This window comes from Polyodon spathula, chromosome 21 (assembly GCF_017654505.1).
Source record: "Polyodon spathula isolate WHYD16114869_AA chromosome 21, ASM1765450v1, whole genome shotgun sequence".
Classification (NCBI taxonomy): Eukaryota; Metazoa; Chordata; class Actinopteri; order Acipenseriformes; family Polyodontidae; genus Polyodon; species Polyodon spathula.
This window is the reverse complement of record NC_054554.1, coordinates 9,832,974-9,856,640: the sequence shown is the minus strand read 5'-3', so window position 1 is coordinate 9,856,640 and position 23,667 is coordinate 9,832,974. Positions and strand designations below refer to the sequence as shown.

General features: G+C 36.1%; 2 protein-coding genes across 2 annotated transcripts; both read left to right on the top strand.

Moving 5' to 3' along the window:
- Positions 1 to 1,951: 1,951 nt before the first annotated feature.
- Positions 1,952 to 13,949, top strand: LOC121296456 (charged multivesicular body protein 1a-like). Its single transcript, XM_041222049.1, has 7 exons — positions 1,952 to 2,098; positions 4,151 to 4,170; positions 6,825 to 6,902; positions 7,897 to 8,043; positions 8,687 to 8,815; positions 11,580 to 11,773; positions 12,536 to 13,949. The coding sequence occupies exons 1-7, from the start codon at positions 2,092 to 2,094 to the stop codon at positions 12,555 to 12,557; spliced, it is 597 nt and encodes a 198-aa protein (XP_041077983.1). The 5' UTR covers positions 1,952 to 2,091; the 3' UTR covers positions 12,558 to 13,949.
- Positions 13,950 to 19,369: 5,420 nt separating this feature from the next.
- LOC121295972 (P3 protein-like) lies at positions 19,370 to 23,170 on the top strand. The gene has a single exon (XM_041221078.1). The coding sequence runs from the start codon at positions 19,660 to 19,662 to the stop codon at positions 21,040 to 21,042; it is 1,383 nt and encodes a 460-aa protein (XP_041077012.1). The 5' UTR covers positions 19,370 to 19,659; the 3' UTR covers positions 21,043 to 23,170.
- Positions 23,171 to 23,667: the final 497 nt, after the last annotated feature.

Genomic DNA, 23,667 nt, shown 5'->3' with positions numbered 1-23,667 from the left:
TCTAGTAACAAGTAGAGCTCTAACCTTTGCTCTGCTAGACAGCAGAGAGTAATAAATGATAAAGTACTCGTAAAACCTTCATGATTTACTTTGTTAAACTCCATATCATACCTTTCCAGGTGATTTCCTACTACCACCTCTTTCAGCTCCACAATACTGGGGTGCCTCAGCTTGAGCAGCAGGTTTATCTCTCTGAGACTGCTGATCGAGATTCCTAAAGGGAGCAGGGTATAGAAGATTAAACTACCCTGAAGGGCTGGTCATGTAGAAGGTGTGTTTATAGTTACAACAGTTTAAATGTTGTAATGCGTTGTTAAATGTTTTGAATGCTTCTGAAACATTTTGCAGCTTCTAATGAAATGTTCATAGTAACGCGTCATCTTGTGCACAGCTGTGTATTGCCAGTACCTCAATGGCGTTTTCTCTTACATACAGACATGTTGGCTGGTCTAGCTTTGTCCTCAGCTCAGGTCAAAGCACCTTAACAAGACTCACTGCAAACATCATAAAAAGGCAGAACATATATGAAAATGTTACTCTTTAACAATTGTCAAAATTGGGACTGGCAGGACATGAGCTATCATTGCTATTAAATTGATGGCTTAGACAAGGCTTGATGCAAGGTGGTGGGTGGAGAGTTAGAGGTTGATTGATCAGATTGACAAGAGGATGGGGGAAAAGGAGATTTATATTTATCAGATAATTAGCCAGCACTTTCACAACTTAAATCAAAGGAAATTTAAAATCTAAATGTAACCCTCCTATAATGTATGTATTTCTCCAGAACAAATTGCACATCATGCAGACTAGTCACAGTGTCATGCTGGCTATATATAGATAGACAGATAGATATAGCTAACATATCCTAAAAAGTAACAATATTTTAACTTGCATTAAGCTGTCAATATTCAGTATTAAAACGATATAGAAACAGCTCCTAGTTTAATGGTGCTGCAGTTTGCTGTCTAGGGATTAGCTGCATTTAAGGTCAAAAAACTTATGGACAGAAAACTTAACATTTCATTTCTGAAAAAAATAAATAGGCGACCAGCCATATCTTTAATTATTACCAGCTAAATAAAATATGTCGGCTTCTTTAACAATAGAATAATTGTTAAAAATCCATTGCCCGTTAGAAGCTCCAGTCGACAGAACAATTGACGATAAGTTTCTGTCCCTCAATATTTCTTTATCTATTCTCTCATGTTGTTTATTTATTACTATTTGTAAATACCTGCATTAAGCCATCTTTCTAAGTTGTTAGCAAGCACTATAGGAATCCCTGGATCCGAGAATTGAGGTCTTACTTAACTTGAACAATATAAGCGCTAATAGCACAAAATAAATCTTAAATTTGAAATATGAAGTAATGAATTATTTAAACGCTTACCTGTATGTTCTGATTGCACGGAATAGCCCCCGTTAATACTGTATTTAGTAATCTTATATACTTAACCAGGTCTACAAATGACCACCTGATGACATTGTGGCAGTCGCCATGATAGACATAGCAAACCCAGAATGTTACCTGAAATGCATGCAGCGAAAGACTACATTCTTGCTAATTACATACTTACTTGTCACTAACTTTTTCATGACATTGATTTGTACAGATTGGCTACATGTACATCCAGTATGAATATTAAAGCCTTTTAAATTGTACATGTGTCAGGGAATACAGCACGACATGTATGTAGATTTAATGTGTGTGAATGGTAATTCTTTGCAATGTTTAAGACTGGTTCTCATTTCCAATTCTGTCCACATACAGAAAGAAGCCGATGGTGTCAGTAAGAGAATTAGTAACCTGAAGTGTGCATATGACTTAATTTGGCCGAGCTATGCTTCGTCACATGTACACATATGTAAATAAAATGCGTCACGGAACAAGATAATAACCCATATCATACATTGCTGCGCCTAAGTTAATCCAAATCACCTTCTGTGGCCGAGATCCCTGCTCACGTGCTTCAATTACTAAGGCAAAACCGGAAGCGGAAGAGGGGCCTGAATTTGTGTTTATGACAAGGTGGTGTGCAGTGGAATCTTTAATTCTCATAATACCTTCTTACAAGACTTGTTTGTGAAATTATGGACGGTAAGAGCATGTACCTATTATTATGCGAGAATAGACGGGCTTATGTTCATTTCATTGGTGCTGCATCGACGAAACTGTTTACTTCCTGGTGTGAGGTATAAATTGACAGCTACGGGGGCTAAAAAAGCAGACAACATTTTAATTGAAATGTAACATGAGTTAGGGATTAACATATATGTGTGTAGAGGTCCCTTTACAATGTATACATGTAAAATGTGTTATTATTTTAAAAAGCATTACGTTAGAAAAGAAAGGTTCGCATATGTGTTTGTATGGTATGAGCTATTTCCGATACAGCTGATGAAAACTAATACAAAAAAAAAAAAAAAAAAATGTAAATATCAAAACTGTTTAAAATCATTAGGTCACCCAGACGTGGTTATTTAATTCAAGAAAGTCATTTCAAGAGTTATTAAAGACAATTACGTTACAGGAAGATTTCGTCACCAGGAAATAATTCAGTCACTTCTGATGTTTGCCCAACACTGCCCTGCAAAGTGTAAAGCCTTTATTCACATAGGGGTAATTTATTTACCAGGCCGCTTTACTAGGACCTCCCCTCAAAACCTATTGTGTTGCCACCACCAGATTCCCATCCAGCAGGACCCCTTCAAACAAAGTAGAGCTCAATAGTAAACATACGGTGGGATGCTGTTAATTTCCTATCCAGGTAGTGTGCAATAGTGCCAGGAAGTTGATACTTCTGGGTGTGTCAGGGTTCTGGGCTTTGGGTTCTGGGTTCATCCCACGGATGCTCAATTGAATTGTGGTTCATGTTCCTCGAACTATTTACACAGTTTGTTTGGCCAGTGTCAGATAATTAGTATCATCTCAAAACATACTTCACCATGAATGATTGCAGAATGACTTGTTCTGCCACAATGCTCGGATATATATGACATTGACTTTTCTTCCAAAATGAATAACTGGTCCAAAAACCATTCGGTCACATGCAGAAACTTAAGTGGGTTAGACATGTGACATGAGACAACTCATCGCAAAGCGCTTCCCCATACTCCCTTCAATGAATTGTAAACAGAGTAAACCTGCATCATTGAAGGATGATGTCAATTTGTACTTTTTACAGTGTTCCTTGCTGTCCTAGTGTTACAATTACAGATTGATCCTCCAACTAGTTGGAAACATACCATCATAGCTTTTTACACACAAGTCTTTACCTCTATTCATTTGTAAAACAACTATCTGTCAAATTACAGCTCAGAGGCTTGTATAGTCTAAAGCCCCTTTCACATTGGCACACTGTCCGGGTTCTGGCTACTCAGGTTATGTGAAACTATGTACCTGGGTTGTATCTGGGTTGACCCGGATCTCAATGACCCACTTCAGTATGTGGGTCAACTTAATTTGACCCGGGTCAAGCGAGACAAAATGCATGACGGCTGTTCGTAAGCCGACAAAATAACAAACAGCCGCACCTGTGTGAAGGTTTCACTTCTGCAAGGAACATTTCTGTTTATTATGTTCAGCCATATTTTTGTTGATTGAGACAAACTATAAGACAGATTGGAGCAGGGATGAAGAAACGGTTTGCTTGAATCAACATTTAGGACATTCAATCTAGAGAAGCTTGGATGGAAACGTCCATAAAGAGCTGCTTTCGGGACATTGATACACATGTTGTTTATGTGCTTCTGTCGACCCTGCTTCTTTAAAAGTAGTGTGATGTTGCATAGCTGACCTGCATAACATTGAGTTCTGACCCGGGTAGGTTCTGTCCCAGGTAGAGCATGCCAGTGTGAATGGGGCTTTAGACTACATGACTCCTTGTACAATGAAGCCATTGTTGTATCATTTGATAAACTGACACTACTTTCCCCATTCCTTTTAAAAAAAATTTTCATTGCATGATGTAAGTGCAGTTCTAATGAAGTGCTGATTTAAAGTGGTAATTCTCTATTCATAGAACATTCATTCTCGTTCAGCTGTATTGTTTACTAATCATGTCGAGGGAAAGTTCTCTGTAGTGTGGCATTTAATACCTATCTCTTCAGACTTTGTGTTTCGTAATGTGGTTTTCTCTGTTCTTTACAGATACATTGTTTCAGCTGAAGGTGAGTACCGAAACATTTGTAATTCATATAAAAAAAAGGATAAATCAAATAAATTAAAATCTTTAAAAAAAAAAACAGTTTAATTACCATATTACAATTAACCCACAAATTAAGTTTTTCTGTGAGTGGAGATTGAATGTTTCAAAATCTACATCCAGTATTTCACTTGCTAATATCTCACAAACCGGTTCATGTGTAACTTTGGAAAACCCTTTTGTGTCAGTAATTTTTACAAAGCCTCATATCTGACAAACCATTTGAAGCAGAAATCCTGCATGCTATATGTTAATGACTATGTGTCACAAAGACTGCCGGAGTGGGTGACGTCAGACCAGAAACAGGAAAATAAACAGAGAGGTGGAGTTTGGCTGAGCTGAGTGAATGCTTTCACTCAGCATTTAATAAATAAACAGAACAGAACAGAACAGAAAATAAACGGTGGTAACAAACAGAAACACAAGGACACGGCACATGCAGCCAAAACAAAGAGACAAACAAAACGGACTAATACTATACAAAAATATGGTGAGCGGATATTTTACTAATATTATTATGATCGCAATTGCTACCTCCATCTCCTATCCCGTTCTCCACTCACCAAACACCCAACCGCGAGTGGGTGAAAACATGCTGCTTTTATGCAGCTGTACCAAGACTCGATTGCTAATCAATCATTCAGTTGGAGTCTCGGTACAACTGCACGTGAATTAATAAAGTGCAATTCCCCGTGCTCACATATTATTACTTTCTACTTGCACGTGAAGTGCTGTGCAATCCTCGTGCCTAAATACAAATGTACATTTTAAACACTAGTGTTACACAGACCCATTTATATCCTGTGTACTAATGTCTATACACCAACATTTAACGCACCACACGGAACATATAACAGATAATATACACAGGGGCGGGCACTTTGTCACACTAAGACATTAACCTCTGACCTAATATGGCTTCCTAATGTGATTCTTTAGGTTTCTGCTTTATAAAGAAAGATGACACACTTTGTGCTACTGTCTTAATTTTTGGTACACAGTGTATTTTCATTAAAAAAATAATCATGTTTTAGTTAAAAAAACACAGTTGTAATCACCCTAGATATTCTTATCATATCCCTTTTAAGAGTTTGAAATCAAACTGTAGGATTCATAATATACCGTTGGCTGTTAGCTTCTTCAAAATAAATATGGGTTTACTTTGGAAACACAACTTAAAATTTGGTTTTATTGAAAATGTGTTTAATTTCAGTGATAGGTTAGAGCTTTGTTTTGATGTTACCCCACGCTGTGGTTCCCAAACAATATTTATGTTACGCGACATACACATTGTAATATTAGATTAGTAAAATAGAAATTACCACGTCATCAGAATGATAGGAACACAGTACCTGTGTAATGATAATGATGTGGTAAGTACCTGCATCACATAAGCCAAAATTCATACCATGTAAACAAATACATTATCTTTTTTTTAGTTAATTTTTTTGTTGGCTCTGGGCTGAACATTATGGGTGTATCAGACAGACCACGTTGAGCCTCTTTCTTGGCCATAATAAAGGTGGTTTATGTACTATGACTTTCATTGATACTGTTGTAATTGTATTAAGGGGTTGTAGGAATAGTGGGATAATTATAGGTAGAATTAGCCATGAGGAGAAGTTAGGAGGTCAGTTTTTTTATTACTATTATTTTGCTGTTTAGAGCATCAGAGGTAGAAATGTGAAGGTACCAAGCTATTCAAGCTTTTATATTGTCCAGGATAAGGATAATTTGCTTTATTGATGCTTTCAGCTGTTTGTGCTGAGTCAGTGCTGTGTCTGGTTAAAGCAGACCGAACTGCTGTAATCGCTGACACACCCTAATATTTAGCTTGTATGTATTAGATTGAGGAATTAAAAATAATGGGCCGTATTCACTCAGGCTTTTATTTAGATAAAGCTCAAAGGTTTTACACTAGCAACAGTGGGCAGGTTGTCATGAAGCTGCTGATACAGTGTTTTGATATCTATAATGGCGAATATATTTTGCATCAGACAAATTGGCCGGGACATTTATGGGACAGTAAATGTATACCACAAGAAATGTCACTTTTTCCAGTGCAATAAAAACAATTCATGCTGCTTATCGGTGCTTTTTATTGGAGCAGAAGCAGCATGTCACATATGGCACTTATAATATCTATGATTAGAGAAGCAACCAGTGTTCTAATCAGAAACAGCTTATCTCATCATACGCTTTATGAACCCTGTTTTAAAGATGTTTCAAAATTTTAATTCCCTGCAGGGGATATAATATATATATATATATATATATATATATATATATATAATATAATATATTATATAGATATATATATATATATATATATATATATATATATATATATAGGTGCTATCCATAGATAGGATACTTATCTATGTCACACAGATCCAATTGTGATGAAACTTGGTGAGAACATTCTTTAGTCCAAGGTATTGAGAAGCTGTGGGGAGATATATATTGTACACTACACCTAATTATTGCATGTACAGTAGATTAATTAGATCATTGTAAAATAAAATGGTTTCAACATTATTCACAAAACCAAACTGTTTGATTTGACTGTTTTATAGTTGTAGGAAAAATGAATTTCAAGCTCCCACATTTGTTTTTTAGTTTACATCAAAGCAGCTGGAGAAGCTGGCAAAGAAAGCCGAGAAAGACTCCAGAACTGAACAGGCCAAAGTGAAAAAGGTTTGTGCAGTGCATTGGGGTGGGGAACAGTGGTTTGAATACCTTGAGGAAATAAAAATGGTTGGTACACTTTGGGAAAGAAGGCTGTCTGGTAAGTAAACAAAAGTAGCTGAATAAGCTGTATTAAACAAATAGTAAACAAAATAGGTTAGCCAAGAGTAGAAAAGCAGCTAGTTGGGTAACTGACTTCATCATTTGCTGTTAGCATTGTTAGGGTGAAAAATAAGCTTTGCAGACACTGAAGGATCAAGGTGAAATTGAACCCTTTGATCGCCTGCTTTCCAGTCTGGAGAGCAACAGAGGCTGCATCATGTAAGCATTCAGAGCCAATAGGGGATTGATTGCAATCAGAAAACAAAACCTCTCTGACAAATCGGCAGATTGGCATTTAGTTGGCTCACTGCTCCTGTTTCATTGACGGATTTGAGTATGCAATATATAACTGATGCAGAAAATTAAACTAGTGAATCTCAACAACAATCCTTTTTTTTTTTAATCTGTACAAGTTTCCTTTTAAGTTACTGGTGTTATAGACCAGATTCTAAATATTTATTTTATGGTTTTAGTAGAGTGACAGAAGGGTGGGGTATCATTGTAATAAACCAGAGTGAACACTTTTTATTCCAGCATATACTTTTTTTTTTTTTTTTTGTATCTGTCACACGTGGAAGGGAAATTCAAAGTTTACAAAACCAAAGTGACTCAACTGGACTGTGAAAAGTGTAATAAATATGTAGTAGCTCTGTTATAAGTTAGGGCTTAGAACACTCAAGGGGAAAGTTCAAATGGCTGTATATTTACAGCAACACTACCAAGTTACTTCTAAATGAAACAAATATATATGTTATTGTCATTAAGGGGAAGATGTCTATTGTATGTCCTTCTGTGTGTTTTTAAATGTGTGTTTTTTGTAAACCAGGAGACAAACTACAGCTTTTGGTTGTGCGTTTCACTGTGCTGTGTGAATGGCATTCTCTTCTCTTCCCCAAATCAGGCTCTTCAGCAGAAGAATGTGGAGTGTGCCAGGGTCTATGCAGAGAATTCCATCAGAAAGAAGAATGAAGGGGTGAACTGGCTGAGAATGGCATCTCGAGTGGATGCGGTGGCGTCAAAAGTTCAGACAGCAGTAACAATGAAGGGGGTGAGCTGCTGTTTATATATAGGAATACATTGGGTTATATAGAGGCACATTTTTTTTGTAATTTGTAAACCATAACATCTGTAATTTAATTTAGGGAGTGCTTTAGTAGGTTATGTGGATTTTGCATGTTTTTCTGTTGCTCAAAATAAAATAATGTGCGGGAACGGAGACATTTTTGGTTACAAGATTGCGTGCCATCTTTTTTTGTTTGACATGAAAAGTGAATCAGTTTTTGTTGTTGGTTTTTTCTTTAATCAATTTTTCAAACTATCAATAGTTTCCAGCTTTGTTGCAACATAACATGATTTTTGTTTTAGAGGCATAGTTACACAGTGCGTGCTTTTTATGAAGACAAAAGAGTTGACTTATCTGTGGAGGTGGCATCCTGTGTGTACAGACCGGGATGATGACCACTGGTGTTTAGATCAGCTTTTTTTTTGTTGTTTTTGTTTGGGGTCCAGGGGCCAGGTTTGTTATAGGTTCATTGTAATGAAGGGTGTTATAGCAAGGGTGTACTGTATATTATATTTTGGAAATGTTACTCCCCCTAACATTGTTATGTCCCATAAATATGTCTGTGTAGACTACAAGGAATGCATCATAGAGGGCCCTCTTGATTTAATTCTCTTTTTCATTGTTTCAGGTTACAAAGAATATGGCTCAAGTTACAAAAGCACTGGACAAAGCTCTGGGCTCAATGGATCTCCAGAAGGTGTCAGCTGTTATGGACAAGTTTGAAACGCAAGTCCAAAATCTGGACGTTCACACCTCGGTATGCATTCCAACTGTTTTTTATAGTATTGAATTTCTGTTTATTTATTATATTCTATTTAAAATAGAAAAACACTAGTTGGAACGCTTGGGGCCCTATTTTAAAGCAAGTGAAAAGCATTTTTCCCAGAAATGGAATTAAATAATGTAACTGATAAACTAGCTGGATAGTATTCAAATCAGTAATTTGACTGCTCCTTTTGCAACTTATTGCTAGTTTCATCCCTCAGAATATTTTCCTTTGCCATTGCATTTGTTTTATTATTAAAATTCAAATCTCTTCAGTTATTGCCCCTCTTGCTGCCCTTACACTTCCAACTGCTGTGAAACTTGAAGTAACCGACCATCAAAGGAGGCTGAACATTTGTGGATGCTTACGACAGTGTGCTCCTTGGCATTTACTGTAGGAAATACAAATAACTGGCTGGCAAGAGCAGGTGACCATAAACTAGAGTTCAACTGTACAAGATTTGAATTGAAGGATTTAGGACTGATAACTCAAGAAACAGATATGTGCACCTCAATAGCTGGTGGTCCTCAATATTGTAAAAAGTCATTGAGAGTAGTTTTAATTTGGACAGAGCCTCTTTTTTTGTGGTCCTCTAGAATCAAACAAGTTATTTTTCTACTGGGACAAGAATTTGATTTGAACCCACATCCCAAGATCAGAGGTATATTTTGGCCGTTCTGACTGCCTGTGTTTGTAGGATACAACAGCCTTTAAATGAATTCTTACTGAATTCCAGAATTTTCTGGTTACGTTTTTTCTATTAAAAAAAAATAAAAAATCAGTATCACAACAGCTGATTTACAGAAGTTTTGCCAAGTATTTTCCATAAATAGGTGAGCTGTAGGTGCCTGAAGCAAGGAAGTGGAACATGTGTGTTGTTCCAACCCCTCTGTTAAAGGCCATTTGTTATTTCACGCATGAGAATGTAGGTAGGTTAAAGGGATAATACCCAGGGCTTTATTTCCTAACATCAGCACAACTGCCTTATCAAAGTAGTTATTTACCTGCCATAGCTCACAATGATTGTGTTACAGGTTATAATAGGACCCCCCGACCACATATGGCGCAGGTTAAGGCATATCACTTATATTTTCAGACCTGAAGTGTATACAAAATTATTTTACTTGAGTCAAAGTGAAAATAAAGTTGGGAAAACATTAAAACAAAAATAGACTTTTAGAATGCTATGTTGATGATTGTCAAGAAAAGTAAGAAATGGACCTTTTTGAAGGTTTGGTGTGCAACAACTTTTGGTAGTTTTTTAATTGAAAATTATGTTTCACAACATACACAGTGTTAAATATTGAGGTTGTATGACTTATTGCCATAATATTTAGTACACACCTGGAATCTTAGGTTTTCTGAATTAAGTTACAAAACCTGTAAACATTAACTGTTTCACCGCAAAGTTCCTCAAAGTAATACAAAAATGACTACAAAAGATTTAGAAGTGAGTATTTACAGTATAATCGTAAATCTCGAAAAACTGCTCACTTCTAAATTTTTCGTAGTCATTTTTGTATTACTTTAGTATAAACACATGTTAATTTGGATTCATATGTTGTTTTTTTCTGACTTTCTGTGAACGAAAAGACACACATTTGCCTGTTTTCCCATTGAAAATAGTGATATTTTGAAATATCACTGTCCTGGTCACAAAAATAGCCATTTTTCTATACTTTTGAGGCATAAGCAATTAGGAAATAACACTTTACCCAGGAACAAAAAACAAAAAAAAAATTTTAGTGATATTTTAGTTTGTGGGGAATAATGGCCATTTTCTATACTTTTGAGGCATAAGCAATTAGGAAATAACACTTACTACCCAGGAACAAAAAAAAAAAAAAATTTTACACGGTGTAATGTCCCCAGGTATGCTTTATTGTTTGTTCACAAAGCATCAATTTCTTTTAAGGAAATTTTTTTAACCATATTTAATTAGCATCCAATCATAAGCAAAACCATGATGTGTAAACCCTAATTATGGTGCTGATTATCCTTTATAAAAAGGACAATAACAAAACTAATCAAGGTAATTGCCGAATACTGTATGCTGTACTAAAACTCCTTGAAAGGTGTTAAAAGGTTAGCATCTCCAAGTCAAGTTTTGTGTCAGGATTTTAGTACTTGTCAGTCCCTGAAATACTACTGGAATCAACTGTTGTCTTTGCGTAAGTGATCCTAAGGATTGGGAATTGTAAGCACTGGAGATAAAGTAAATAAATTGGAGGAAAGAGAATGAAGAAAATTATACCCTTCTGTAAGCCGCACCACAGAAAGAACCAGGTAATATGTACTTTATCTAAAGGTGTGCATTATATCAAGTACTTACAACATAAATATGTTAAAAGGGAAAGCAGTGTGCTGTAGTTGGGTCTGTTCAGTCCCAGTGAGTAATCCTGGTGCCCAGTATATTACAGTATGTGAATGTCTGTAACTTCTGTTTCGGGGATCAGAAAACTACGTTTGCACTGACGCCAGCTCAGAAACGAACGTCTCCAATGCCATGAGAGCTCAGACATACCATCTCTGTCGCCATGGCAGCTCAGACAACATTTTGAGGGCAGGACGGTTCTCAGAACACCATCTACTGAGGCGTGCGTGTTAGATCACTGATGTGTCACATTTGATATGCTTTGTTCCTGAATAAAAGTCTTTTGATTGAAGTTACCTAAAGAATGACAACTTATTTTTAAGAAATCAAACCTTACACTGGTAAACTAAAAAATAATAAATGTGTGTCTGTTTTGTTCAGGTCATGGAGGATTCAATGAGTTCGGCCACCACCCTGACCACACCCCAGGAGCAGGTGGATAGCCTGATCATACAGATCGCAGAGGAGAGCGGCCTGGAGGTCATGGACCAGCTGAAAGATCTGCCAGCTGGAGCCACTTCACTGGGAGAGGGCTCTGCCCGCGTGCAGGATAAGGAGGACCAGCTGTCGAGGAGGTATCTGTCAGAAAATGCTAGATATGACTTGTTTTTGTGTTTACTAGTAATTTCTTAATAGAATGCAATACTGTATAGCATATGTGTGTGTGTGTGTGTGTATATAAAAAATAATACACACACACACCCCAAAAATAAAAAGGGACCATGTTTGACAACTCTGTACCAAGTGGTGCATGGTGTATTCCTGTAAATGGGTAAAAAAAATAAAATAAAATAACTCTTCCACTAGTAGACATAAGAAATTGTCAGATGCTACCTTGGAACAAATGTGGGATTTCTTGCATCCAGTAGGGGCAGTGTTGGCTATTAAAAATTATATGAAGATCTCTGTTGAGGCAACAGGGATGCTTTTAAATGTTAAGTTTGAAAAAGCCACTAAGATGGGATGACCCACGCCAAGTTTCCCTTTAAGCCCAGCTTTAGTCGCATTACTGTTACTGCAAACCTTTGGCTGTAGAAAGTTGAATTAGAAGGCAGGATCCAGCTGGAGAATTTTGTGGCGTAGTCATGTGCTTAATACATTTTTGTGTGCGGCTATGTGCTTAATTCATTGTGGTAATTAAAAACTGTTTCCACTTGTGAAGTGTAATGACCAAACAAAACCATCTGCCGTTGAATGCAGTAAATTATTATATTTGTCTTCAGAAATACTGTAGGTCACCCATCACCTATAGAGACATTTATTTGAAATAACAAATACAGAAGAAATGTGGATATAAATAATGGCACATTTTAATAATGATATATTTTTTCTTTCAGGTTGGCTGCCTTACGACATTAAACTTACGACTTTGTTTAAAAGAGAAAACAGCCATTAGTGCTTTAAAGGACTGTCTGCATGGGAGAGTAGAGTATGAGCTCCATGTATTATAATCAACTGTATGTATAAGCATTCTGGCGTCCTATTATTGATCTTCCCTATAGTACCTGTTTCATTTTATTTATAGCCGATCTCACTAAGACTGAAAGGATGCTGCTGAACATCAGGCAGCCTGGAAACAGCTTGACAATCCAGTGTATGGTTTATTATGCTGTTCTCTTGGTTGGGTTTTATTGAACACTGTGCAACCTTGTTATTTGGTCTCTCAATGTTCTCTGTTATCTGGTCTGATTCACATAATGTAACCCAAAAACACTAAAGTACTGCATATAGCAAAACTACTACGTGAATATTGTTCACAGCTGAAGATTAAACAAACAGATGCATTCAGTATGACTCAATACCAAATAACATCTTTGAATTGTACAGTTTTATCTGTGCGTTTTTGCTAATTCTCAGAACATTTTTATTGATCAGTCTTGGCCAGTAAGAAACTAAATAATGGATAGTTAGTAATCTGTTGGTGCAGCCAACACAACTTGGAATATGCAGGTGTGCTGTATGATTAGTTTGCATGTATATGAACCATGTTCTTCTAAGCAGAGAAACTTCTGCCTCTAACCATCTGTTCAGATTGATAACACGCTCCACTTCTAAATAACTTGCATAAAAACAGAAGCTAGTGAAAACTAACACACCCAGTTCGTAACATGCAAGTAGTGTTCACGAAGTTGAAGTTACTTTTTTTCGGTATACAGTAACAGTGGACTGAAATAATTTGAAAAACCCCTTTCAACTCTGCTAATTTAGTTACAGTAGCATTAGTTATTATAACCCCCACTCTGCAAACAATCTATGTAGGAAAATGAGTAAACGATATTATCTTTTACAGATAATGTAGATTATTTTATTTAATATTGCCTAACACAAACACAGGTGCTTGCTGAAGAGCTCAACATTCTATGGTGTCAGAATGCCTCTCGTTGGAGTGATGATACATAGGAGATTACAGGCATATTTGCATGATTTAGCTGACTTAATAAAATAAATATATAGACCTTTGACAAGCCTTTAATATAATATGTAATACCAGTCACATATGAAACAACATACACTTTATGGTGTATTCTGGGGAATTATTTTAGGGTTATGTGGGATCTTAATGAACATGATTGGATCAAAACATTTTCTTTCTGTAATTTACAGTTCTGGATGATTTAATATCTTTGTCTGCTTGTGCTTTTAAATGGTTCTTTTTGGTGTGGTCCATCCCAGATTATTGATGTTCAAAGATATATAAAGAAAGTAATTTTTTTGGTTTTGTATTTTTAAATAAACCCTGTTCATTCTGTTTAAAGTGTTTGTTTTTTTGTTTTTTTTTGTAGTTCATTATTTGATTATAACCAAGTGTACTAATGTACTTTATCAAATCGTTTTGGTGAACAGGGGAAATGCTGTCTCATCAATATTAAAAAAGCTGTCCTTTACATTTTATTTATATTGTGTTAGATTTAATAGTAAAGCACACGCTATTTAATGAGTATCTGTTGGCGCTGAGTCAGTAAACAACTAAGCATTTCATTATTAGCCAGTGAGCTTGTGCATTATTTCACAGCATATCCCCTAAGTAATGATACAGGGCCATATTCACAAAACTTTTTCCTGTTTACAACTGTTACACATTGGACTTGGCTTCAGCAACCTGTTAACATTTGTTTCTTGGCAGGCAACTAGTAGGGCAATGCTAACAGCCCAGCTGTCTACAGATAAACATGATTGTGAACCTTCATAATCAATTAAAGTTTTGTATTGTATTCATTTTATAACAAAGTTGATTAAATGAAAGCAGTAGGGACTGAATTGCAAAATATAAATACATATGAAGAAGTACAAACTACTAACATTAATATCACAGTAAAATAAGTGAGAATTTTAGCAGATTGTATAAAAATTGATTTATCAAAAGAATTAAAAAATGACATGCTCCCTCAAAATCCAAGACAAGGTTTGGTTAGAGGTAACCCAAAAATGCACAAAGATAAACACCCAATACGAATGATTGTTAGCACAGTTGATAACCCCACATACGTTATTCCAGAAATAGCTGAGATGCAGTTGTAGCCACATGCTGAAAGTTTACCTAGCTATGTTAAAGATACAACGCATTTTCTGAATAGGATTAACAGATTAAAAAATAAACTTCCAGAGAATACTATTTTATTTTTCATGGATGTAAAATCCCTCTACCAATGTGTTCCTAGGTATGAAACATTAGAGGTATGCAAAGAGGTACTGGAAAATAGAAAAGATAAGAACATAATACCTACAGAAGAGATATTAAATAGTTATTTTACATTTGGAAATAAATGTTTCAAGCAGAATGATGGCACAGCAATAGGCTCAAAGTTAGGCATGCATGTTGCAAGCACATATATGGGTAAATGGGGGGATGTGTTGTTGGGTAAAGTATACCAGAAACCTCTAGTATACATAAGATACGTGGATAACGTTTTTGGAATATGGACACATGTAGAGGAATCTCTTTTCCTTTTTCTTGAATTAGCAAATAATATCCATCCTAATATTTCAGTATCTCTAAGGTGGACAAAATCAGAAATTGAATTCTTAGATACCTTGGATAAACTTGATGAAGGATTTATTAAAACATCTTTACTCAAAACAAACCGATATGCATCAGTACCTACATAAGTCATTTTCATCATATCCATACAAAAAGAGCCACTCCCAAAGGAATGGGTATAAGGATAAAAATAATAGGTTCTGATGAAAATTACTAAAAAAAAATAGAAATCTTAAAAAAGAGGATATAAAGAACAGATTATTGAGAAAAGTTAACAAACTCAATAGAAATGAATTACTTGAATATAATACAAGGAAAAAGAAGGTTAAAAGAGTACCATTAATAATTACATATCAAACTATTACCCAACATTTCAAAAGTTGGAAGCATTTACGTATACTTCATGGAAATGGAAAAATTATTTCTGAACGCGCCGATTGTGGCTTTTAGAAGGGATGCAAATTTAGCTGACATTTTGGTACATACATTACAGGATATTAAAACCTGTGAGAGCAAATGTAAGGTATGCAAATATATTTGTAAAGATAAAATTTAAATCACAAATAGAGAAAAAAATGTACTCAATCTTAAAAAAATCCCTCATGCAAAACTAGCAACCTTGTTTATGGTATATTTTGCCAAAAATGTAACAACATTAAATATGTGGGAGAGACAGATACAACATTATAAAAACGCATATTGAATCACCAATCACCAGAAGGGGGGAAGTTAGGTCGGCCAGGGTGTCCTCAGCCTACTGCGCACCAGCGACCCCTGTAGTCTGGCCTGGCGCCTGCGGGCTTGCCTGTAAGCTGCCTCAGAGCTGCGTTGTCCTCCGACGCTGTAGCTCTTGGGTCTCATATTGGGAGAAAATAATAAAAAATAATTGGCAGCGATAATTGGCCAAATTTAAAAAAGAAAAAGAATAATGTAAAAAAAAAAAAATAGTATTCAGAAAGCCTTTTGCTTATTGTAAAGAAAATATTCTAATCCTGAGTTGAAATATAGTGGATAACTACATTTTTATTACTGATGAGTTGAAGTGACAGAGTTTGGACAATACTAGCAGTCACGTTTTCAATCCAAGGGGAACAGTTTTCCACTATGAGGTGAAATCACTCAATATATATTAAACCTGTGATGTCACAGGGCAATAGTGTTAAAGCACAAAGTACTTTTGGTCATGTGACACTTGCCATTTGCCATTCCAATCCAATGGTTTAATATTATATATATATATATATATATATATATATATATATATATATATATATATATATATATATATATATTTTTTTTTTTTTCTCTATTAGTTTAGACCTATTTTCAATTAATTCTTATTTCAAATATTTCAGCAATGGCTTCATAGGTTGTCAAGCATTGTTCAAAAACTGCAACATCATCAAAATGTATTTAATCTGAAAACTTGGAATGGCAATATATTGTCATTAACAATTGACAGAATGCTTGAAATTACCAGACTCAAAATAACTTTTTAAATTTCAATTTCAAGGTTGGGGTGCAACTTATAACATGCTTCCAGCACCAAGTAGCACCAAAACTAACATACGCCATCCTGCAACAGAACAGACAGATTATGTTCCACTGCATTGAAACAAAGTCAGTGTTCATTTCTCAGAGTGCATTGAAGGGAGTGATTAAGGGCATGCCAATCTTGCAATCAAAAAAATAATAAAAGTTTTTTGTTTGTTTGTTTGTTTATTGAAGAAACACTGTAAGCAGAAAGGTGTTCTGTAAGAAATGGCAATATGGAAAGCCAAGCAGTCTGCTGTTCAAATTGCATTGTGGTAACTGAATGTAATATTTATATAGAAGTACAGCAAAACTAATGGATGTATTATAGAAAATGTATGTATGATAAGTTATTATTTCTAATGGTGAGCACAATTCAAGGCATTTAAAATACAATTGTCTGATTACACAGGCTGTGATTAACACTAATCTTGTATTGCCTAATGTTACATCAGGAAACATGGCCAGTACTGTTAATCAGAGACTCTGAAACCACATGAAAGTGGATAATACAGCAATAATCCCAGGTTGTGTCCAAACACATAGTAAATAGAGAATTCTATCCATACCCATACCCACATATCTGTGTCTCTATTCTACTTAATACAAGCCAATTGTGTACTGCAATGTCCTTGTTTTTTGAGTGATTCAGTAATTTTAACAAAAACACGTGACACAAAAACCCAGCTACGTCCATCTTCTGAACTAAAACCTTTTGGTATTAACTATTTTCATATTAATCGGTACAGTATACATGAAATGATAATCCTTTTAGGTGAAGTCATACACTGACTGAATTGCAGGTGACGAGTTAAGGGCAAACACAAACATACATCTTATTGACAGGATGAAAAGTAATCTGACGACATAGCGTGGTGAACCAGTTGCTGTAGGTAATAATTATCCACCCTTCAGGAAGGATCTTGGTTGATAATCTTTCAAGTATGAACATGTTAAGTATTTTCATACTGGTAAATACAATTGAATGCGTCATTCAGTTGTATTTAAAATATCTAAAAGGACATAGCCACATGTTGCTTAAATCTGAAATGGCAAAACTAAAATATGTATGATTCTGCCCCATGGATAGCAGACCCATATGATTTACAGGGACATTCTATATCGGTGACTGAGGGCAAGATCATAACATTTTTTAATATTTCCAAATTGAAAGTTTAAATATTCATGGGACATTGTCGTAACCAATCATATCTAATTTCAGACTGCTGTAGTTACAGTTGTCTTGCTCAAGCCAATGATATTGACTTGAACATGTACTTTGTTTGCAATTGTGCCCACACTATTTGTTATGGTTTTGGCTTTCGTAACATATCCAGTTGTATTTACCTTGTAGGTGTGATCTGTGGGTTTGTTGAATGCTTTTCTGCTGACTGCCTCTGAATACTTAATATGATGTATTGGTGTATATTGCAAAGCAAAAAAATCTAAAATATGTTGAAAACACCAACAGAATGTTTTATCATTTGGAATTTGAAAATAAAACAGATCAAATATCTGCTATTCACATAATGAGGCATTCAAATACAGTAAAAACCTTTGAAGGTTTTTTTAAGCAAAATTAAAGGGTGTGCATAAGTAATCTTGTTTGTTTAATGTTTTCTTAGACATCGTAGGATGAAAGATAAAGGTGGTTGATGGCATTTACCTCATCTAAAATATAATCAAGTACAACATGACCCCAGAAACTTCAAAGATATGCGAATTTCAAATAAGTGAACATTTAACAGACGTGTTTATGAACAATATTTGTACAATTCTCATTTTCTTTGTTTTCTGGACTTTAATTCAACTTTTATGAAACCCATTTATCCTGCCACGACACTATAGTCTCCATAGGTTTCTCAGCCTATTCATTATGGCCTGTTTTTTTTTTATAGTAATTAGCCCAACTTGAAGGAAGTCCTTAATCTTTGGTAATGTGAAGGGTATTATGTATATGCCAATGAAGATGAGCATTTTATTTATTTCTCTCTTTTTATTTTTGGTGCATTTTAGATTGTGTATTATTCCACTGAGGCAAAGTAAGTAGTTCCTTAAAAATATGCTGAAGCTGTTTTTTTTTTTTGTTTTTGTTTTTTGCTTTGTTCTTGTGGTGCATAGCAATATTAGGAATATTGCTTCTTGTGATGGGATCTCAGTCAGGTTATGGAATTTATAGCTGATTTTTAGCCGGTGTTTCTCAATGCAATGACGTTGCTAGTCATGTAAGATAAGAACAATGTACGTATTCTACACTTTATATTGAACTAGCTGGCTTTAATAATAATAATAATAATAATAATAATAATAATAATAATAATAATAATAATAATAATAATACAAACATATAAATACTTTTATTATTATCAACTACAACGCGTCAACGGTTAATCAGCATGATGTTGAAAATGATGAGGTAAACTCGATTCAGACTTGCCTTAATAGTCTTCGGTGTGTTGTCATTTAGTCGTCGGTTTGTTTGGTATGATTGTTTTTTTGTTTTGTTTTTTCGTATGTTTACAATGTATTTACCATTTATAGAAAAGCAACCAGAACCTGAAACAGTTAAAGCTCTGAGCTCTGTGATTGGATTACAGGAGCGAGCAACCCACACAGAGAGAGAGAGAGAGAGAGAGAGAGAGAGAGAGAGAGAGAGAGAACCATTCAGATAGATTTCTTGACTGCCCGGAAGAAAAAGGAGGAAACTCAAATGTGTGTTTAAAACTGAAACAGAAAACGGGAAACGCTTACATTGGCAATCTGAAACCGCCGACAAATTAACCAAATGGGTGACTCTCGGTCTTCAGACGCAAACCTCGACTTTGTGATCAGGAATATAGAACGCTAGATACAAGAGTGGTTATTTTTTTGGTAATCCAATTTGGGGGAAGTACAACATTTTTTTTTCTCTATTGGGCGGCGTCCCTTTGACATTTTAAAAATAAAACAATGAGTATATTTATTTTACTCTGTTGTTTTATCTTTTGTGTTACCAGAGGTACGGATGTTATTAATGGGAATTATACACATAATAACAGCAGGACAACGTTGACAGATCAGAGCGGGCGAAGGTATCTCCAAATAGGAGACGGGACGTCAGTTGAATTTGAATTTCCAGAGAATACCAAGGGGGTCATCGTGATTTCCAGCCACTACGGGCACAGGACAGACAGAGAGAACTGGAAGCAGACGGTGAATGTAAAATCCCTGGACACAGCTGTTTTGACCATTTTAAACGTAAGTGACAGTGGGAATTTTGGACTGGAGAAAAGTTACGTTGTCAGTATTAGATCTGGTCTGGCGGGGACGGCCCCCCTGTTAATCCAGCTTTTGGATTTGAGCAAGGAGCCGAATCCGGCGATTTTAGAAGAGAGGAACGACTATGTTATCAAAGTATCGCCGAATGATGACGCTGTGTTACTGAAACCGAGTGGGCTGTCCCATTTCTCTGAAAACCCTGTGCTTTTCGCCCTCTTGCCTTTGATATTCATCAACAAATGTGCTTTTGGATGTAAAGTGGAAATTGACGTTCTACGTGGTTTGTTGAAACAGCCGCACCCAGTATTGATGGGGATAGTGGGGCAGTTTGTGGTCATGCCTTTGTACGCTTATGCCCTGTCCAGGATTGCTTATCTTCCTAAAGCCCTGTCTCTGGGGCTGATTATTACCTGTTCGGCGCCGGGAGGTGGGGGCGGGTACCTGTACAGCCTCCTCCTGGGTGGCGATGTGACCCTTGCCATATCAATGACCCTCATCTCCACTGTAGTCGCCACTGGCATGATGCCACTCACCTCCACCATCTACGGTCGCCTCCTCGATGTACACGAGACCCTTCATGTGCCATTTGTGAAAATCCTTGTCACCCTGCTGTTCATTGCTGTTCCTATTTCTACCGGCATGCTCATAAAGTACAAGTTCCCCAGCGTCTCCCGGGTTCTCCTTACCCTCATACGGCCATTCAGCTTCATCCTTATCGTAGGAGGTATTTTCATGGCTTATCAAATGGGAGCTTCTATACTTGCCAATGTCAAACCGCAGATAATAGTGGTCGGGGTCACGGTGCCACTTTTTGGCCTGTTTTTGGGCTACCTCATGGCAGCTGCTTTGAGACTGACAGTGCCTCATCGCAAGACAGTCAGCATTGAGATTGGGGTTCAGAACAGCCTCCTGGCCCTCGCCGTCATGCAGCTGTCTTTCCGCCGGGTGGAGGCAGACTTTGCATCGCAAGCGCCCTTTATAGTGGCTCTCAGCAGCACCTCAGAAATGCTGCTTATAGTGATCATTAACGTCGTCTACAAAAAACTCAGACCGACCACCCAGACAGAAGTGTGATTATACGATTTTTATTTTATTTTTCGTACACCGAAAAGTCTTGACCAAATGCCTTTTTTTTCATTTCACGCTGTGCACTATTGTATGAGAGAAGTTGAAATATTTTTATATCAAACATGTTTTATTTTATAATTGAAATTTAAAATGATATGTGTGTGTGTGTGTGTGTGTGTGTGCTGTAATTTATATAATGTTTACAGACTACAAGGGGGTAGTGAGGGTAAAATTAACCACTGTTTGGCTATAAATAATATATCCATGTATTTGAATTAAAAAAAAGTGCATTAATACCTGGATGAATCTGGCTAGAAACAATGAGATTATTTGAAGAACATTGGTACCTAATTTAAAAAGGCTGATAAAATCAAACTGACAGTGTTAAATTAAAATACCTTTCAGTTTGCCCATTTTAAACAATTTGATTTCCTTATTTGAGAATTTGTGTATATTGCAGGTGCCTGCCTGGCATATTTGTTAATTTTACAGAGAAAATAGCTTTATAATGGAAAAAAAAAGAATAAAGATTTCTTAAATATATTGCCAATGTCTGCGTGTTTTTCAAACTAGTATGTGGATGGGAAGGGTTGGAAAATGCTGCTTTTAATGTATGTTGACAATGGAACCATTCTTCAAGTAGTTTCGTATTAAATGGTTAATGTACTTTAACCTGCAAGGCCACCTAGGACCCATGACAGTAGTCCTAGATTTTTTGTTGCTAATCATTTACAATAGATACTTGACAAATTTGATCGCTTTGGGTAAAAGATACAGTACTGCACTGCAAAGTTGCTGAGTGATTTAGAAGCACACTTCATACTGTTGCTACAATGATTTATTTAAATGCATCAAGGTATGTAGGGTTGTTTATGATATTCTGTGTATACAGCGCTCCCTTGTTATACAACCACACCACTTTGTAGCAGTCATTTTCTGCATTTTACTCTTATTGGTAATGAGTATCTTGCTGGTGGAGAAGTGACAGAGACCTTGTGTACATTTACTTGGCTGGTTGCATTGGCAGATGGTAGACAACAAGGGTGGTGGTATAACAAAATGGGAAACTCACAGAGCCTGACTTTTTGCGGCCTTGCTTTTAAGATGCATTAAAATTATGCATTTAAACAAAACAAAATACAAAAAAAACCCCAAAAAACAAGCAACTTGAGATTGTGGGGCAAAGTACACTTTTATATCACATCAGTCACTATCCTTGTTAAAGACACAGGCAATGATGATTGGGGGGGGGGGGGAGTGATTGACACTAGGCAAGTGCTCCCATTGTCAGCATGGACTTCATCATTGTGCCTGCAGGCTTCTGATTTCCATTTAGCCACGTAGCATTTTTCCAGGTCTAAAGCTGAGATAGCAGCTGTTGTCTGTGGGTGGAAAACTTATAATCCTGAAGCACAAAACAGGTTTAGAGCTTGTTCCAACAGATGACTAGGAAGCTGATCTTATATTTATTCCAGCGGTGGGTGCTCTATGTCAACAGTGATGGTATCAGCAGTCAAAAGGTGTTGCAAGCCAGTACCAAGGCTTAATAAGAAAGCTGTTTGTATAAGTGACACAGGGTTTGATGAATCCTATAGAAAAACAAATGACAAATTGATTTGTATGTCGGACAAAGGCAGCAATTGTAGCACTGGGCTGGTATTTAGCTTCACAGTGACATTGTTTTCAAGTGAGCATATTTGGTTTGAAACGACTTGTCTGTTCTACAAATTAGTCTTTGGAAATAGTCTGCTTCAGCCAGCTTCCAGAATGGTGTTGTTTGAGTGTTTCAGGCAAGGGGGAGGGATAAGCTTATGACGCATTGGGAAAGCTGTCTCTCTATCCTCAGCTCAGACATATCAGTATGTGTGAAGGAGGCTGGGGATTATTATAAAGCAGTGTTTTTTCTCCACTCAAGTTGCTTGAACCAGATTAACCTTACCGCCAGAGTCCAGGGATTCCTTGTACAGTGTTGACGTTTCCAGCACACTCACTTACCAGTGAGATCAATGTGTGCTTTAATACTCCAGACATTCACCATACACTAGAAAATAAAACCCAACTCATCAAATATACAAATCTATATCATGTATTCACACATCAGACTTAATGCACACATTACACTGTGTAACAAATTATTATTATTTTTTTGTTCCTAGGTAGTAAGTGTTATTTCCTAATTGCTTATGCCTCAAAAGCATAGAAAATGACTATTATTCCCCACAAACTTTGCCCAGGACAGTGGTATTTTCCAATGGGAAAACGGGCAAATGTGTGTCTTTTCGTTCACATAAAGTCAGAAAAAAACAACATATGAATCCAAATTAACATGCATTTATACTAAAGTAATACAAAAATGACTACAAAATATTTAGAAGCGAGTAGTTTTTCGAGATTTACGATTATACTGTATTTACAAATATCACTGTCCTGGTCACAAAAGCAAAGTTTGTGGGTAGTAATAGCCATTTTCTATACTTTTGAGGCATAAGCAATTAGGAAATAACACTTACTACCCAGGAACAAAAATTGTGTTACATAGTGTTATTTGACAGCATGCAAATCAAAGTTTTGCATCTAATGGTCATTTAATGTTTGATTATGAGAGCCCGAATACACAGTTCTATTAACACA

Excerpts from the sequence above, each read along its gene's own strand:
- LOC121295972 (XM_041221078.1), top strand. The coding sequence starts at position 19,660 with ATGAGTATATTTATTTTACTCTGTTGTTTTATCTTTTGTGTTACCAGA.
- LOC121296456 (XM_041222049.1), top strand. Across the intron at positions 6,903-7,896 it reads AACAGGCCAAAGTGAAAAAG|GCTCTTCAGCAGAAGAATGT; the intron begins GTTTGTGCAGTG and ends TCCCCAAATCAG. Across the intron at positions 8,044-8,686 it reads CAGCAGTAACAATGAAGGGG|GTTACAAAGAATATGGCTCA; the intron begins GTGAGCTGCTGT and ends TCATTGTTTCAG.